Raw genomic sequence first — 18,728 nt, forward strand, 5'->3', positions numbered from 1 at the left:
AGAGTGAACTTAAACCTATGAATGAGATGAACATATTTAAGCTATATATTCATATATAAATGGTTAGGGTAAAAAAAAAGTTATATTTACTTACAAAGGTCATGAGATTTTAAAAAAATTCACGTAACTTACGCATTTTAATATTGACTATTCATATTAAAAATTAATTAATATTTAACTATTAATTATTTCATCCTCATGTAAAAATATTTTTTCATATAATATATCTTTATATGTGTAATATTATGTAATTACCCCCCCTTTTTTTTACTTTTATTTGTATACATTTTAAAAAAATAATCAAAGAAAAAATTATTATTTCACTTTGATGTTTAAGAAATATTTTTTACTTAATTACACTTTTGATCCTTATACTTTAATTTATGTGCAGTTTTAATTCTTTTAATTTAATTACTTATTTAATTTTTTTTAATCTCTTAATTATACTTTTAATCTTTTATTGAATGATTAAAATAAATACAATAGATGTATGACATATTATTGATTTGTATACGTTAATAAAAAAATATTTTTTATTTAATTATTTTATATATTTTTTAAAAAATTTGTATAAATTAATAATATGTCAGATATTTTGATCTTTAATCTTGATTAAACTAGTAAAATTGTCATTACTGAACTAAAATCTGTTATAGAAGTGAGGCTCCTTTAAATTTATGTCGATTGTAAACATATATTTGGTCTTACTATCAAATTAATTATTAAACCTTTATTTATCATGGGCAAAACCTTATGAAAATTGATTTCAAAATTGGTTTGCAACGAAAGTGATCTACATGTTGTGCATATATATGTCTTCTATTTAATATTTTTGAAGAATGTTAATTTTATTAGACGTGTCAAGACACAACACAGACGCTTACATAATTCTCACTCATCAAATTTTTCTAATTTAAACATTGGATTAGTTCTTATAAAAACATTCCCCACTTGTGAAGCAGATCAAAGCATTGTGAGAGACATTCATCAACTTTCAGGAACTATCAATACCAAGTGTTGAGGTTGTCATCGATACCTAGGCAATGACCATATTTGTTATATTTTTTATTAATTATTAAATGAAAATTTGTGGTGAGAAACTTAATTTGAATAATTAAAAAACTAAGAGAGATAAATACAAGCAATAGAGACCAAAATCATACATAAACTAAAGCATAATTAAACTATTTTTTTAACGCACTTTATTTATAATAAAAGGGGATTAAATATAAGCAAATTATTTGCAAAATTTTTAGGTAAATTCTTAACTAATTAACCTCATTAGGTGATCAATTTCTACCTATTTTTCATATTCTATTGCAAAAATGGGTAAAGAAATGTAAGGGTGGTTTCGGGAGGAAAAAAATTAATAAATTTGAGTTGTTATTAAGTAATTCGGAGTCTGTGCAATCCCGCTCATTTTAAACTCGCTAATAAAATGAGTGAGTTAAAGTTGAACCTTTTTAACTCAATCTAATCAAGTTTAGTGTGAGTTAAGCTCATTAAAATTTTTAAAAATAAAAAAACTAAGTTACTCTATTTTAAACATTATTTTTACATATTTAAATTTGTTTAGCTTGACTAAGTAAAGTTCGCATTCTCTTTCTAGTTCTCTTAGCTGAAGATTTGAACCTTAGTCAATTGCTTTTTTTTCCTTCTCTTCTGGTCAACAATGTGAATATGCTTTGAATTTTGCGGTCCTAATACTGGGCTTCAACTGAAATATTATTGGGCTATGATGGACTTAATAGCTCACTAGAGTATGGTCAGCCCATAAGCCCAAGATCGGGAATCGCTTCTGTCGGGAAGCACGTTTTCATGCTTCCTAGTGCAGGCTATGCAATGCGTGCATCTTGTTTTTCCACCAGAAAGATACATAGTTAATATAATATAATATATATGATATTATTAGTATACTTTTGTAATATTTATTTTAATTTTTATTAAATAAAAATTATACCAATAAAAACATACATAATATTAAACTATTAATTTATGATTTTTAAAAGGTAAAATTATATTGGTTTTGAGTTGAATATAGTGTTAATGAACACTTATTCTTATAGTTTCAGTTGATTTGGAAGAACTTTGAGAAACAAAATCTTAATAAAATAATGTTTATCCAAAAATCTTTTCAAATATTTAACATTAACTAGATATACTTACATGCAAGCATAATGTCCAACAACCTGCATATTTCATAAGCACATAGAATCATCGTAAAAACATATATTTTACGTGAATGATATATACATAAAATGATTGAGAAACATTCATAAAAGTTGTAATTTGAATGGTATTTTTTTATTTTAGTTCTCACTTTCCCTTATCCAAATGCTTGCATTTGTATTTTTTTTTTTATCAAAACAAAACAAATTCTATATTTTATATTATATAAATACAAACACGGGCAGAAAAATGCGGAAAAAATCTAAAGCCCCAGGAAAATGCCATGGCAGGAAATAAAAAGATAATAAAGATTCATGAATCACAACTATCGAGGTATTGTTGTTCATCACAAATAGATCCTTTTCGTGGTTTGTCGTAGTATCAGATACCTCACAATCAAGCCTTTACACTAAAGCTTTTGGAAGAAAATAAAAATAAAATAGAGATTGCAAACAAATTAAAGGGTATACGTGTTGTGCTCAAAGCAGTGACTGCACCAAAACGAGGTTGTACAAGAGACACCTGTCCTTAACGTGGCGAGAAGTGCTATCCGGCTAAGGAAGTCTTTGATTTTTTGCTCTCTACATGGGACAGTCTGAATTCGACTTGTATATAATATGTTGCGGCATTTAACATCTTTTTTATTGTATAATAACGCCATGTTTTTTGTTATATAGTTATAGCCCTTTGTGAGTTTGTCTTTGATGTTATAACAAAGTGTTTAAGTGTTGCCACTTTTGAACACTCAAAACATAACTCGTATTTCCACTTCCTCGCCCTCATTTGAAGTCTTATAAATAAGTTCTACAAAATTAAGGAACGTGTTCCGCTTGATCTATCACAAGCATTTGTGCTGAACATAGAGTTTTCACTCAGGTATCTCTTTCTCTGTACTTTGTTATTATTTAATGTAATTATACATACGTGCCCATCCTGTGGTTTCCATCTTGGTTCCTTCTATCTTTTGGTTTTGATGAGATATATATTTAACAAAGGCATAAGGTGCATGTTTGGTCCTTAAGCTGGTAGCTGATCGTTTTGGTTAATTTTTTTTATTTGGAATATTCAAGCCAGCATTAGGATTTGGTAGTAGCTGTGGTTTGTTATACGATAATCTCGTCCTTCGGTAAGTTCTTCTCCTTTCGGGTGCTCCCTTTCATTTTATATTATTTTTTAAACATGTTTTGTTTATATATAAATTTTGAGCCACTAATGTGTTTTCCATACCTAACTCGAAAACGATTCTTACTTTTTTGATATCCGACATCCAACTCCTGCCCACTAAATATTCCGTAATAGGAAATGTGAATTTGATATTTATAAAGGGATTATATCTTTTTTAATTATTTATTATTTGATTAACATTATATAATTTTTGTAAGCACGTGAATAAAGAGTGAAATTTCCCCTTATAGCAATCAGCTATAGCATAGGGAAATCAAGCATGTTGGTGATAAACTTTATATTTTTACGGCTTTATTTGGCATAATATTAATGGTTATGGAGGTCCATACCCACTGCACTTCTCGGTATGCCAATAAAACCGGTGGTTGCTTCGATATTTATTGACAGAGGGTAGTGGTGCAGTTTTCAACTTTCCGTGCTAGTCGATTCTGATAACATTCTTGATTTTGTAAGTGGGTTTCAGTGGAGAGAAGGAATTTCTCTTCAGTGGAAACAAGAATCAAGATCAACGTATATATCTCGATCTAGTTTAGATAATATTAAATAATACATGAAATATTTTCAAATACTTCGTTAAATCCGACAAGAAAAAAAGGAGTTGATCATAAATCTCCAAATCAAATTCATAGAAGTTTTATATATTTTATTTCAAAGATTTCCCCCCCATTAATCGTTGATGTTGGTGATCAGAATGCAGTGCAGTTTTGATACGTAATAATGTATGATATATTACCACAGGAAATCCAGAAGAAAAGAATTTGAGAGTAACTGTAAAGTATAAAATTATCCTCATAAAATCAATTAACGTAAAAATTGTCAATAACTAATACTTATTTCAACAGTTGTCACTACTAAGGCATCTAGTGCTTGTGTTCTCGCGCGTGCGTGACAGAAAGAAAATGGTTCAGTTGTCTTTAAGCAGCTCACAATTTCAAATGTTGGCATCTTATATTTGCTTTTCTTGGATTTATGTCATAAACAAGACAACGAACAAAATAAGAATTTTTAAAACAATGGCAGCCTTTTCTTATTGATGTGTATTCCTACATTTAACAAACAGGAAAATAATTAATAGATACCCTTTTTAGTGATAAAAAAATAGTAGAATTAAATAAATATGATAAATAATGTAATAATTAATGTGATAGGGAAAAAAAGAATATTAAATAACTGGTAATTACTGCTTGAGTAATAAAAAAAACAAAGCTAATTTATATATAGATAATCTTCTTAAACACATACAGGAAGAAAAAATAAAGAAAACAAAGAAAAATTAGAGAAATATCTTTTTATTTGTGTAACCATAAAACTAAAAGGTAAAAAAGTATACACACAAACGTATATTAAATTATTATTTTTATTTATTTAGTGAGAGAAACATTTAATTATATAATCACTTAATTTTGAGTGTGTATTATAAAATTTAATAATTAAATTTTGTTTATTTTACTTTCACAGCAAAGGTATTTTCCCTAAATGAAAATACGATACCCGTATACTCAAATGTTAGTAAGAAAAGGTTTCACTAAATACGTTACACATACACAAATAATAGTCAATAGCAATGTACATGTTTTTTTTTTATATTTTAAAATAAATATATATAATTTAATATTTAAAATTAAATTTTTATAGATAATTATATATACAATTAAATTATTTAAAACATTAACTTATTTTAAAATTTATTTTAACTTAAAATAATTAAAATTTAACTAAATTATAAAAATTTTAAGATACAATTTATTTTAAAATAATAAAAATAATATATTAAGTATTAAAAATTTTATATATAAATAAATATATTTGTAAGAAAATATATATAAAGTAATAATTTTTATAAATATAATTATAAAATTTACGAAACATTTAAAAAATTTATATAAAATAATAAAAATTAAGTTATAATTTTTTATTTTTAAAATTTAAGTAAAAATTAAAATGAAAAAAAGTAAAATTATTGAAATAAAAAAAAGTGGAATTCATACCTTCTTTTTAGATAATTTTAATTTTAAAAAGTATATTTATGTATAATGGTATAGGTAAAATAAATTTTAATATGTTTTTAATAAAAAAATATTATTTTTAATATAATAAACTCAATCTTAAAAATTAAAATTAACCACGTTTATTTTTTTACTTTTGCTTCTTTATTAAAAAACAAAAATAGACAAAGAATAAAGTATTATGTAAACATCGAAATAAAGTTACATAAAATCAAAAGTGGTAGCTTTATTGACTTGGAGGAATAACTCATGAATTCACCGTCACAAAGATCACCCTCATAAAACTTCTCATCAATCCATTCATCTTTTCTCTCCCCTTCCCCTTTTCACAAACCTCTGCAAATAAAACGAACCCCACTTGAGTAATTGAGTTTGCGTTTGACAACACCCATTTTAACATTTGTTCCATTTTGCAGCACTAGGTTAAAGAAGAAGAAAATGGTGGTGCCAGAATCAGAGATGAACTCTCAAAACGAGGTAGAATCTTCCTTACAATCCGATCAACTACACAACAACAAGAACCATCAATTCTCATCACTGGGAAGACAATCCTCAATATACTCCCTCACCCTCGACGAGTTCCAACACACACTATGCGAAAGTGGCAAGAATTTCGGGTCCATGAACATGGACGAGTTCCTCAGCAGCATATGGAACGCCGAAGAGAACCAGAACCAAGCCATAAACAACTCTTCCAACAACGCCAACAACTTGCCTCTAAGCGAAACCTTAACAGAGAAAGGTATAATAAGGAAACAGCCAAGTCTTCCTCGTCAAGGGTCACTAACGATTCCTGCACCTTTGTGTAGGAAAACAGTGGACGAGGTTTGGTCTGAGATACACAAAGGACAACAATGTCAACAACAGCAACAGCAGCAGCAGAATCAGAACAGTGGCACTAATAACAATAATAGAGTCACTGGCGGTAATAACAACAATCCGCAAAATACCGAATCTGCCCCTCGCCAACCTACTTTTGGAGAGATGACTCTGGAGGATTTCTTGATTAAAGCAGGGGTAGTTCGGGAACAGTGTGCAATGCCCATCCATGCTTCACATCAGAATTTTCAGCAGTTTGGCATGTATGCTAATAACAACCCTACAATGTCTCCTTCTTTTGTTGCTAGGCCTATAATGGGAATTGGAGGCGGCGGCGGCTGTGGAAATGTTGTTGTGCCGTCGCCTTTTCAGGCAATGGCTCAGGGTGGTAGTGGCGCATTGGGAGAGTCTCATGGGTATGCTGGAAATGGAAAAAGGGACGGCGGGTACCCGGCGCCGCCGGGGGTTTGCTTTGGTGGGAGGGTGGTGAATGGAGGGGGTGGTTATGCGGCAATGGCGGCGCCGGTGAGCCCGGTTTCGCCGGATGGGATAGGTACGGGTGAGAATTCTGGCGGGCAATTTGGGATGGAGATGGGTGTGTTGAGAGGGAGAAAGAGGGGTCTAGATGGTCCTGTGGAGAAGGTGGTGGAGAGAAGGCAGAGGAGGATGATCAAGAACAGAGAATCAGCGGCCAGATCTAGAGCAAGGAAGCAGGTATCTTTTTTTATCTGAGAGTGCATTTGTCGTTGATTCAAAGAGTGTTAGGAATTTTTTTAATTATCGACTGAAATTTTTAAAAAAATATTAGAGTATAAGTAAAATTCAAGAAATTAAAAAATTTGAGATTTTTAATAAATTCTAATAATAATAATAATAGAGTATTCCTAGTGTTTCTCAATGATTTAACATCTTATGGAATACCCTTGTTGCTTATCTGCTTTTAGAGATTAATGTGCAATGTGCTTTGCAGCTTGTATTGATTAAGTCATTGCTCTAGATAGAGGCCACTATGATAGGTTTTGCTATCTTTCTTTTCTCTTTTCTCCTACACAAAGGCGCGGGGATTAAATTTTCATTTTTTGCCCCACAAATTAGAAGCATAGGAGTAGAGCCTTTGGAAGATTTTGAGATTTTGGAGGAGAAATGAGGGAGGAACTATTTTTTAATTTTAAATTAAAATAATTATATATAATTTATAATTATTAATACTTAATTAATATATTAAAATTATGATATTATATCAATTTTTATTTTTTATTTTAAATAAATATTAATTTTAAATATATTTATTTAAAATGTAAAGCTTGTAAGGGGAAGCCCCAGCTCAGCTAGTAATTAATTAGTCATAAAATCTAGTCAAGTTATGGTTCTCACAAAATACACATAGATGGTTTTTGAAGATATTTTTTGTTTTTTTAAAGATTTGTATAAAAAATATTAAAAATTATCCTTTTTTTTTATTTTCTGTACAGATATTTGGAAACAAAAATAGAATAAAAATAAAATGATACTATTGTAATTTAAAAAAAAAAACAATTTTTAAAACAATCAGCCCCTTAATTTTTCTTGCTAAGTAGCTTGGTATGTAGAGATGTCAAATTGTCAATAAATGAGTGTCATTAAGTGCATTTGTTTGCATGCCTACGAGGTGCACTGAGGTCTTCACTTGGATCGTTACTGCATAATTGATAATTTGGTGGCAATATATATGAGAAGGAAGAGTGAGAATAAGAATAATCTACGATAATCAATTATATTGTTCTTCATTTTGTTTCTCTTTTCTCTTCTGGTTTCTCCTTGTTGTAAACATAAAATAGCATTATTCAAGTGAAAAAGTGGTTTGCAAAACTTGTAGCAACAGGTTAACTAACAACACTTATATATTTTCCCATTATTGTATTTGTTTGCTTTATTCTTTACTCGATAGAAAGGAGTCTCTTCCTCCTCATTTTAAAGAGAGGGTATAACGGGTAGCTTAAAGAAAGGTGAGAATAACATATTTGTTAATCAATAACCTTGTTATTAGGGTGGGGAGAAAGGCAAAGGAAATACATTAGGCATATTTATTTATTTTATTTGAATCTATTTTGAATATTGTATATTTATATTTATCTTACTTGTTTATGCTTTTTATTTTTCTTTATGTCACATCAAATGCTAAACAGTGGGCAGTGTCCTTTACTGTGACATTCACCCGGTTGTCCGCAAACCATTATTATGCATGTATTATTGATTACATTATTGTAAGGATCACTTAAGAGCTTGGTTATTTCTTCCTTAAAGAACTTGCCTCTAAATTAAAACAAAAAGAATGGAATTGCACTAGAGGGATGATAAATTCTAAACCTTTTTTCGTGAATATTGCCTATAGATATTCTTCACAGAAGCTATATGATATCAAACATTACATGCAAGAAAAAAATAAGTGGAAGAGAAAGAAAACTCTAAAATTAGAGCTTTAAAGATAGTTTATTAAATAAAATTTAAATAAGTAAGAATCTAAACGCACTCTAAATACTATAACAAATGTATATATGCATTTTGCTTTTTGATTATCTAACAACACCACCCTTTAATAAATAACTAGATTCCATAATCTTTGTAACAATATTTGACAAAATGTTTTGAATGACCTTCATGGGTGTTACTTAACCTTTTCTACTTTTTCCTTGGCAGGCATACACGGTTGAATTAGAAGCAGAATTGAACCAATTAAAAGAAGAGAACGCGCAACTAAAATTAGCAATGGTATGCCAACTAATATTTAGTTTTTATTTATTATTGTACCACTCTTATACATATAGTACTTTAATTTCTGACATGGATCGTGGCTTTCTCTAGGCCGAGCTTGAGAGGAGAAGAAAACAACAGGTAACTAATGCTAATCACAAACATTTATTCATCTTAATTAGGATAAATTTAATTGTAGGTTTTTATTTTAAAAAAATACATAATTATTATATTAAAGTTATAAAAATACAAAAAATATTTTTTAATAAAATTTTACTATTATTATCTGTTTATTCTCAGTTCTCAAGATTAATATTACCAAAAATTCTTAAAAAATTTCATAACCATAAGAATAATTCAATATGAAAATTATTTATTTAATATTTATATATAGGGCTATGCACGGACAACAAGCAAATTGCATATAGTAATATGCAGCTTAATGTTATTATTTTATTTGCTGTAGTCTCATATTTTTTAATTTATTTATCTTTTATACTTTGTTTTTACTTGTTATTTATAAACCAAATAATTTGAAAGCACGTTTAAATTCTGATTTAATTTTGTGTTCACATTTTGCAGTGTTCAGAGGAAGGGAACGGGAGAGTCCAAGCCAACACTCAGAAAGCCAAAAGGAAATTAAGATCATTGAGAAGGAACCTAAGTTGCCCTTTATGAGCAAACAATGTACGTGTGCATCCGTTTTCGTTCTTGTGTGTACTCTTTACATGAACAAGACTCCATGAAACAGAAGCAGAAAACGGAAAAACTCACTAATGCCAAAATCAATTAAATTGATTATTAATGCACAAGACGAGTTGTGAATTTCATTTTCAGAACCGAACTACTGAAGTTCGTTCGTGATCAATCAAGGATTAGGTGACTGTTTTTCAAATGAGTATCTAGTTAGTCAATTATATTAGATTTATATAGTTGTTTATTGATGACATTTTCAATGTCAAAATATATAAAATAATACTTGTCTGTATTATTGTAGTTTCTTGTACAGACATTGTCAAAGTAGTGATTTTAATGTAGAAGTTACCATTAGTAATGAAAAATAAATGTATTTAAACAAAATTAAATAATCATCGATATTTAGTGCGGTTTATAGAAGCTTTAGGATTCGTTGCATTGCTAATTATTATTACCGAATTAATTACTTGGCATGTTCATGAAAGAGGGTAAAACAAAAACCAAATTAAAATATTCATCACTTAAATGATCGTACCCAAGTATTGTATAAGTAAACTTAGCAATGTTCATGAATGATTCCATTAACTCTCTTTTGGCCCAATCATTGCTTGGTTGCTTTATAATGTAAAGACAACCGTTTTAAGTGGGACTCTCCTTCATGAAAGCTCCTCTTCATTTTTCATGGGTGTTTCTTTTTTCTATTATGAGAGCTTTTTATTTATATATTGGCAAATTTCTTAAGAGTTTTTCATTTGTTATTCTTCTCTTATTTATTCAAGTTTTTAGTCTCACTCATCAACTTCAATTTCTTTTTTTGTTTGTTGGAAGATGATTTAAGTAGTGATTTTGATTCTTTTTGTTTGAATTATTGTTAAGCTATTATTTCTAACGATTTAAAAGTTATTGTTAGAAACGTGGTAATATTTTTAAAATTTATTTTTCAAACGATTTACAATTCATGAAATAATATTTTAAAAATTTAATTACAAAAGTTATTGTTCAAGTTTGTTTTAATAACTTCTACAATTGTTTTTAGGTCGAATAATTTATACAATTGAGTTTTCTTTTATTTTTAGGTAATTTACAATTAAGTTTTAGAAAGCTATATAGGAGTGTTTTTGGAATTATATATTTTTTAAATAAGGGTGGTGTGTATAAAAAAAGGTGAAAAATAAATTTGAGTATTTTTTGTTAAGTAAGCTTTTTAATCCATGGTATGAACCCAACCTAATTCTAGCCCATTCTAACGGTCGATTTGTATTGGATTGAAAACGACTTTTTGCCTTTGACCCAAAACAAAAAAAAAAACTGATTTTTGTGTTAAGTCCTTAACGAGTCTGCAAAAAATAGTTTTTTTTATTTTTTATAAATATTATTGTTTAAGTTTTATATGGAGGATTTTAATTTAATTAATATACTTATAATTATTTTTCATTTCGTAACCATTATTTGTTCAAATTATAATATATTATAGTATAAAGATTAAATTAGAGATGCGTGTCTTTAAAGTGAATATATTCTAAGAATAATAAAATTATAATTCATTTTTACTTTGTTCAATGTTCAAATAATAAAATAAAATATTGTTCTATTCCATGATAAAATATTTAAGTAATGAAATGAAATGTTTTCTCTATTATTTTTTATTCTACTTTATTCCATTTACATTTATTTCATTCTATTTTATATTCTGCCAATTCAAACATATCCCAACTTTACCATTTTGTTTTTCAAATATAAATTTATTTGAAAGTTCTTAAAACGTGGTAGATTTGTTTATCTTGTCGGCAAAGGTATTAAATATGTATATGAATAAATTATTATTTTTTCTATTAAACGGGCCTACAGCCATTAAAATAAATTTTTTAAAATTTAATTTCAATACACTGAAAATCATTATTATCCAAATAATAAAAGTAAAAATTTATCATAATATATTTAAACAATAAAATATATTAATTTTTTTACTTTATTACAAGAAAAATTATTATTATTTATTTATATATATAAATAAAATTTAAAATAAAAATATTTATTTCAGTATTTTTCTTTCCATTCTATTTAAATTCATTCTATTTGATTGTATCCAATTTAACTCGTCTAGACATAGCCAAAAAGACGATAATGTCGTGCAAAGAAATGAATTATCGAGGACAACAGCGAAGGGCGGTGGCTGCTTAGTGGTTAACACTGAAAAACACCTTTGTTAGCTCTCACCATTTCCCATTTGGATTCCCCACCCAAATGCTTCCCCCATATTCCCTATTTCGCTCTTCTTCAACTTTCTCAGGTTTCTCTCTCTCACCAATTATCCTTCTTTTCTTCTTTGCTCTATTGTTCGCCACTTTCTTCTTCATTACGATTTTCTGCACATGCTCTTTTCATCAAATCATCTCACTGAGCTTGCGCATTGTTGGTGTTGTGATTCCTAGTAACTAGCTTTACTTTGTGGTAATTCAATAATTTCCATTTTGTCTGTTCCCCCTTTTATTATCATTCTCATGAATGACATGATAGTGTAACATTTTTTTGCACTTTTTTATTTTTTAATTAAACAGGTATTGGAAGAAAGAATTCTGGGTAAATTGAAAGTTTGAATCTTTTAGGCCTCTACATTTCCTCCATACATTTACCTATATATCCCAACTTTGAAGTTTGGATACCATAAAAATCGAAATGGCAACTTGTGTGTCAACATATTTTGCACCTTGTAGTACTAGGAATTCAGCAAGGGTGCTCTCTGTTAATGGAGGAAGAAAATTGCCAGAGAATTACCTTGGGAGAGCTTGTTCAATGAAAATGTATGACCGTAAGATTGGATTTTCCAGAGGAATAAAAAAATCGGGTTTACTTCAAGTTAAGTGTTCTGCCAATTCCCACAGTGTCAGTCGATATCATAGCCAAGACCCTTTTCTGGATTTACATCCTGAGGTGTCAATGCTTAGAGGAGAAGGGAGCAGTACAGTGAACAGCCCGAGAAAGGATAGTTCGGGTGGGGATTTATCTGAGAGCTTAGGAGCTGATCCTATTCAAAGTAATTACAATGAAGCAAAGATCAAAGTTATTGGTGTTGGAGGTGGTGGGTCAAATGCAGTCAATCGCATGATAGAGAGTTCGATGCACGGCGTAGAGTTTTGGATTGTTAATACTGATGTTCAAGCCATGAGAATGTCGCCTGTCTTTCCTGAGAATCGTTTGCAAATTGGTCAAGAGCTTACACGAGGTCTTGGCGCTGGTGGTAACCCTGAGACCGGAATGAATGCTGCAAAAGAAAGCAAGGAGTCGATAGAAGAGGCAGTCTATGGAGCTGATATGGTTTTTGTTACCGTAGGTTCAACTACTTTTATCCAATTATTATAACTTCTGCAAATTAACTTATAATTTTGCACTATAAATTTTAATTTTAGTTCTGGGCTAAATGTTACTCCATTAGACACGATTTACATGCTCAATTATATCAAAATATATATGCTTAACCTGTTCAAGGAAGGTACGTGAGTGATTTTTTTATCTAATAAAAGTCTTCTCATGTGAGAGTTACTCTGAGCTTGAAGCAAGGTGGCAAGGATTGAACACTTGACAACTGTCATAGAGGTGATGTTAGCTTAAGCTGTGAAGTGAAGACTTACTAATGATTTCTATATCTAACAATTTGTTTATGAGTTAATAACTCATAATACAATAGGACCGAGATAGTCAAAGGCAAAAAGACGCTCTTAATAAAAAAATTTGTTATTATTATAATGTTGAAGTTAATTTGGTTTAGTACACTGTGATATCAATTACAAATTTGCTTGTTTGAAATATTTCTTTTCTAATTATGGGACGGAAGTTATCAGAAAATATAAAATTAAAGTATTTACCATTCTGGGTTTTGCTATTAAGTTCCCATTTGAGATATAAGGATATTTGAAACCTTCAAATTGTAAATTTTTCAAAATCTGGAACAGATGTGCTTTTATTTAACTCTTTTAAATTATTCTTTGTTGGTATATTTTGCTAAACATGGAGATTGAAATTATCTTTTGCAGGCTGGAATGGGTGGCGGTACAGGCACGGGTGGGGCTCCCATTATTGCTGGTATTGCAAAGTCAATGGGAATACTGACAGTTGGTATTGTCACCACTCCTTTCTCGTTTGAAGGAAGAAAGAGAGCTATTCAAGCTCAAGAGGGAATTACAGCCTTAAGAGATAATGTTGACACCCTTATAGTTATTCCAAATGACAAGCTACTAACAGCAGTTTCTCAATCGACCCCTGTAACGGAAGCATTCAATCTGGCTGATGATATTCTTCGACAGGGAGTTCGTGGCATATCAGATATTATTACGGTATGAAATATTGTTAGTGATCTTTGAACATTAACACATGATTCCTGTTGTTCATGCACTTTTTTGTCCCTATCAAAAGTTGATCGAAAAGGAGTAAAGGCAAAATGATGAATGAAAAGGGAACTTTATTACCTGTAAGTGTGTTGCACTGATATTGTTTTGTATTGTAATCTCAAAGGCACAAATATTATATTAGAGATGGATATGATATGGCCCGGACATGGGAATGCAAATTTTAGAAATCATAGTACAAGGTACGGCTATAATACAACATATAAAATTAATACATAACATTTATCTTAAATCAATGAGAGAATTGATGTTTTAAAATGAGCATTCATCATTGTAGACATAATAAAATACTAAAATATATCTAATTAATGTGATATTTTGATTTTTATCGGTATCACAGTTTAAAAAAGAAAAATAAGAAAAAATGTAAAATGCAAATAGGAGTATTCTAATTGCTCATAAAGTGTCTGACATAGACATATGTTTGCCACAAGTATGACATGACATGACATCTATTTCGAAGTTTGTGTTTCCTTGTCTGTAATAGCCTGTAGTGGCTATGGGGAATAAAGTTGTTTGACATGTTGATTCAAAATTGTTATAACCCTGATAATCTAGATTCTAGAATCTAGAGTTCTCTTTGGTTTTTATGTGATATCATTTAGTTTGTTTATCAATATCAATATCAATATTCAATGCATGTGGATAAAACATATGATATCCCCTAGTAAGATATCCGGATTATATATTATTGATTTGCTGCCCATGGTTTAGAGTTGATGGGATCTTTCTGTAAAATCATTAATGCTCATTGATTTTACTAATTTATTGCAGATACCAGGTTTGGTGAATGTAGATTTTGCCGACGTTCGAGCTATAATGGCCAATGCAGGTTCTTCACTAATGGGGATAGGAACTGCAACTGGTATGTATGGAAACTGCAAATGTAGCCTTCAAGTCTTGACCTTCTTTTGACTCAATTATATAATAATTCAAATATTGGATTCTGAAGGAGTTCTAGATCCTTTGTTTTGGATACAAAAACCAATTGTATAACATGCAGATGGTAGTGTGATACTAGAACTCTATATGTTGGACAGTTGTACATATTGGCTTACCAGAATGCATGTCCTAAAAAGGAAAGGATTTATACAACCAGGGTGGGTTTTGAGGCATAGCTGGCATTGCCTCGTAACTAATATTTTATATATCAAACAAAGAAATTTGAAGGGTGTAAGTGCCTTGCTGCCCTGTTAAGTCCTCCCCTTATGAGTCATGCTACACTTAAAAATTCTGATAAGCATACAGATGGATAGTATGTGTTGAAATTACAAGGTTTTGGATAGGGAGGAGAAAAGTGATAGGAATGTTGAGTCATGGTGGGATAAGCCCAAAACTAAGACCCTACTAGTATATTCCTGAAAAGCCAAGTCAGCTAAGGCTATTGAGCAGAACGTGAGTTAGTTAGTAAAGGTATGACGAACTGGGGTTGAGGAGAGAGAAAAGAGAATCAGGTGTAAATATTGCAGAACCTCCTTGTGAGGAGGGGAAATTTTGATTTTGACGTATTGTAAGCCTTGGGCTTGGGAAAGGAGCATCCTCCTTTGCTGGGAGCAATTTGCTCTTTCCGTTGTTTTTCTCTATTTTCCTTTCACTCAATAATATTGGTCTCACTTTCATAACAAAAAGAAAGAATAGAAACTCTGAATAATATTTTATTAGATTGATATGGTGTGTAAGCGTATGATACAAAATACTAAGCCAGTGATCCTACTTATACTCAGGTCAAGTATGAGTGTAGCACATGCCACTAATAAAATAAGATTACCTATCCTAAATAAATGTGGAAATAAATCAAGAAACAACTCCTAAGGTTGCTTCCATAATTAGATGGCTAATTGATTCCACAATATGTATTAAAGATATTTATGATATTACAAATATATTCTGAATATATGTTAATATATGCTGAAGTACTCTGAAGATGTTCCTGACAGTATGCTTTAATGGTTCACATAATACAATTTTTTTTCTCTCTTCTACACCACTTTTTGTTTTTTTCTTTTTGGTAATAAATTGTAAATTCATATTTTGATTAAGGATCCTTTTTGTCATTGTTCTAATTCAGAATTTTGAGCGCATTCTAATTTTTGGCCTACATATATTATTGACATTTATTGTGTGGCTTATTTTTGTGTTTAAGGAAAAACCAGGGCAAGAGATGCTGCATTAAATGCTATCCAGTCACCTTTATTGGATATTGGTATAGAGAGGGCTACTGGAATTGTATGGAACATCACTGGCGGGAGTGATCTGACCTTGTTTGAGGTCGCTTCCTATGTCTCTGGCTCTTTTATTTGTTTTAACTGTACCCATAATCTTGTTTCCTCTTCTATTTGCTTTAATTATTGTTGTTATTTATTATTAATGTTTTTTTTCAGCAGTGGCATATTCCATTGGAATAGTGTTTTGCATAATTTAGATTGTGATTTCTATCAGTTCCCCATGGATATGATACTTAGTTGAGAGAGCATAATCTGATGCTTCTAAATTCCTTTGTTAAAAGATAATCCACCTATCTTGTTATTGTAGTTCCATAGTTTTGCTTTTCCATTATTTATTTTGTGACTTGGATTTTTTATTGAGCCAATACTTGGTTGAGGAATACCTGGCATTCATGGTGTGCTACCTATGTAATTCATCATTCTCTTGTGTGTTTGGAATTGCTTTGTATGATACCCTTTTGTATGCTATAGCTTTAATATAATCGTTTGCAGGTAAATGCTGCAGCAGAGGTTATATATGACCTAGTGGACCCAACAGCTAATTTAATATTTGGAGCAGTAATAGATCCTTCACTCAGTGGTCAAGTAAGTTAAACTACACAAATCTTTAACAATAATTATATGAAGTTGCACAAGATATGCAGTGGTTTCACTAGAAATGAATTGCACAACATACTCCACTCCTATGTATTATTCCTAGGAGAAGCAGAAGATATACAGTATTGTTCTTGGATTGAGAAGTCAGCAGAATGCAATGGGCATATGCTAACCATCAGCAATTCATAACAGATTTTAAAATGGCTGCACCGTATGTTGTCTTTGTATTGAGACTAGATGGCAACTAATTTGAATTTCTAAAACTTTAGTATAATCCTTTCATTATCTTGGATCAATTTTGCTAAATGAATGAGTATTAGCTTTAAAAACATCACCTAACACAATTGACTAAAAATAGTGAACTAAAAATAATGTATGGCTTGTGTATTAGTGGATCAAGATTAATCACAATAACAACCATGTTGTTAAATACATTAAATAAGAATAGTGTTTTTCTTTTTGTGGCAAGAGGTTAGAGAATAATAAAAGTTCAAGATATGCTATATTCTCCTAACGTAAAATAATGAATATTATTAATATGTTAGATGTCAGTTGTAGAAAAGATTAATAATTTTGGAAAATTCAATTTTAGGTTTAGGACCCTTTAATGTTCATAATTAGGAGGAGAACTAACTTCAACTGACCCTTAATGTTCATACTGTAAGACATTACAGTATGTTCATATCAGTATCATTTTGTTGGATTTGGGATCCTGTCCTTTGTAAGTCAATTCTGTAACTCAAATGCTCATTTCTTATAACAAGCTCATAATAGTATTTTTTTCTCACGTATGGTGAACTTGTCCGGTGATATTTTGTGTTGCTTGCTGTTACTTGAGGTTGGATGCTCTGCAAATGACCATTTCTCAAAGTTAGTTTAATTATTTGAATATATATAGTATGATGAATGTGCTGAACCATGAAATTCTGTTTCATACAGGTGAGCATAACATTAATTGCAACTGGATTCAAGCGTCAAGAGGAAAGTGAAGGGAGACCCCTACAAGTATGGCTCAACACTCTCTCCCTCCCTCCCTCTGTTCCTGTCATGCATAACCATAATTCTGGTTTTTATTGTGAACACAGGCCAGTCAACTCACACAGGTAGATACAATCAGTAGCATCAATCGGCGATCATCCTCTTTCACTGATGGTAGCTTGTTTGAGATACCTGAATTCCTAAAGAAGAAAGGACGCTCACGCTATCCAAGGGCTTGATACTCTTTCCCAATTTCTGAAATCGCTTGCATGCCTTCACCAATGTCCCAAATTTTGCTTTAGGGATATAATGACATCGGTATTAGGTCCCTCACTTGCTCTTCTTTAGCTTTTAGTCAGTTGTGTATACAGTCTGTTCATGAAGCTTAATCACTTTCCAGACTCGTGCACCTAACTGGAGGTATTGCAGCACTGATGCTTTTCTTGGCTTATTTGAATAAGTTTTTTAGCTTGCATTCTTGTACAGAGAATATTTCAGTAATGCTGAAAAGCTTGTTATAGTTCTTTGACTTGTTTCATAACCATGTGGCTTGTTATAGAAAATTAATTATTCTACGTCAAGGTAATTATGCTGTTATAATTTTTTTTATCATTTGTAACATATATATAGGTCCAGTTTAGGGAATTTACTCAGTAAGTACTTGTACAAGAACAAAATAAAAAGGTGAAATAAATCAAAATGTTTCCATAAGTTAACTAATGTACATAAACTAGTTTTAAAGCTTTTTCATCTAACTTTTCCAAAATCTTATGTATATAAGTTGATTTTGATTTATGAAAGAAGTTTAATTTATCTTTTTTTTTTTAATTTTCTTCTTTTGTAATTTGTTGAGAAATTCATTTAAACTGGACCGTAATACTGAAGCAAAAAGGTAAATGTTATTAGCAATGGTCATTGTC

The 18,728-nt window shown here is 30.3% G+C and overlaps 2 protein-coding genes across 3 annotated transcripts; both read left to right on the forward strand.

Annotated features, from left to right (window-relative positions):
• Window positions 1-5,798: 5,798 nt before the first annotated feature.
• On the forward strand, window positions 5,799-9,587 carry LOC113870902 (protein ABSCISIC ACID-INSENSITIVE 5). Its single transcript, XM_027507441.1, has 5 exons — window positions 5,799-6,226; window positions 6,275-6,893; window positions 8,856-8,927; window positions 9,021-9,050; window positions 9,492-9,587. The coding sequence occupies exons 1-5, from the start codon at window positions 5,799-5,801 to the stop codon at window positions 9,585-9,587; spliced, it is 1,245 nt and encodes a 414-aa protein (XP_027363242.1).
• Window positions 9,588-11,698: 2,111 nt separating this feature from the next.
• Window positions 11,699-18,513, forward strand: LOC113872026 (cell division protein FtsZ homolog 2-1, chloroplastic-like). Of its 2 annotated transcripts, none has more exons than XM_027509191.1 (8): window positions 11,699-11,895; window positions 12,164-12,932; window positions 13,637-13,936; window positions 14,783-14,873; window positions 16,152-16,276; window positions 16,726-16,818; window positions 17,770-17,835; window positions 17,916-18,513. In XM_027509191.1, the coding sequence occupies exons 2-8, from the start codon at window positions 12,282-12,284 to the stop codon at window positions 18,045-18,047; spliced, it is 1,458 nt and encodes a 485-aa protein (XP_027364992.1). In that variant the 5' UTR covers window positions 11,699-11,895; window positions 12,164-12,281; the 3' UTR covers window positions 18,048-18,513. The 2 variants fall into 2 exon arrangements, with proteins under 2 accessions (XP_027364992.1, XP_027364993.1); XM_027509192.1 differs by having other exon boundaries at window positions 11,729-12,056.
• Window positions 18,514-18,728: the final 215 nt, after the last annotated feature.

This window comes from Abrus precatorius, unplaced genomic scaffold (assembly GCF_003935025.1).
Source record: "Abrus precatorius isolate BTA unplaced genomic scaffold, Abrus_2018 Scaffold7, whole genome shotgun sequence".
Lineage (NCBI taxonomy): Eukaryota > Viridiplantae > Streptophyta > Magnoliopsida > Fabales > Fabaceae > Abrus > Abrus precatorius.

Bases quoted from the DNA above. Each gene is read 5' to 3' on its own strand.
- LOC113870902 (XM_027507441.1), top strand. From the start codon at position 5,799: ATGGTGGTGCCAGAATCAGAGATGAACTCTCAAAACGAGGTAGAATCT. The intron at 6,894-8,855 runs GTATCTTTTTTT...TTTCCTTGGCAG, and splicing joins GATCTAGAGCAAGGAAGCAG to GCATACACGGTTGAATTAGA. The intron at 9,051-9,491 runs GTAACTAATGCT...CACATTTTGCAG, and splicing joins AGAGGAGAAGAAAACAACAG to TGTTCAGAGGAAGGGAACGG.
- LOC113872026 (XM_027509191.1), top strand. From the start codon at position 12,282: ATGGCAACTTGTGTGTCAACATATTTTGCACCTTGTAGTACTAGGAAT. The intron at 14,874-16,151 runs GTATGTATGGAA...TTTGTGTTTAAG, and splicing joins GGGGATAGGAACTGCAACTG to GAAAAACCAGGGCAAGAGAT. The intron at 17,836-17,915 runs GTATGGCTCAAC...TTGTGAACACAG, and splicing joins GTGAAGGGAGACCCCTACAA to GCCAGTCAACTCACACAGGT.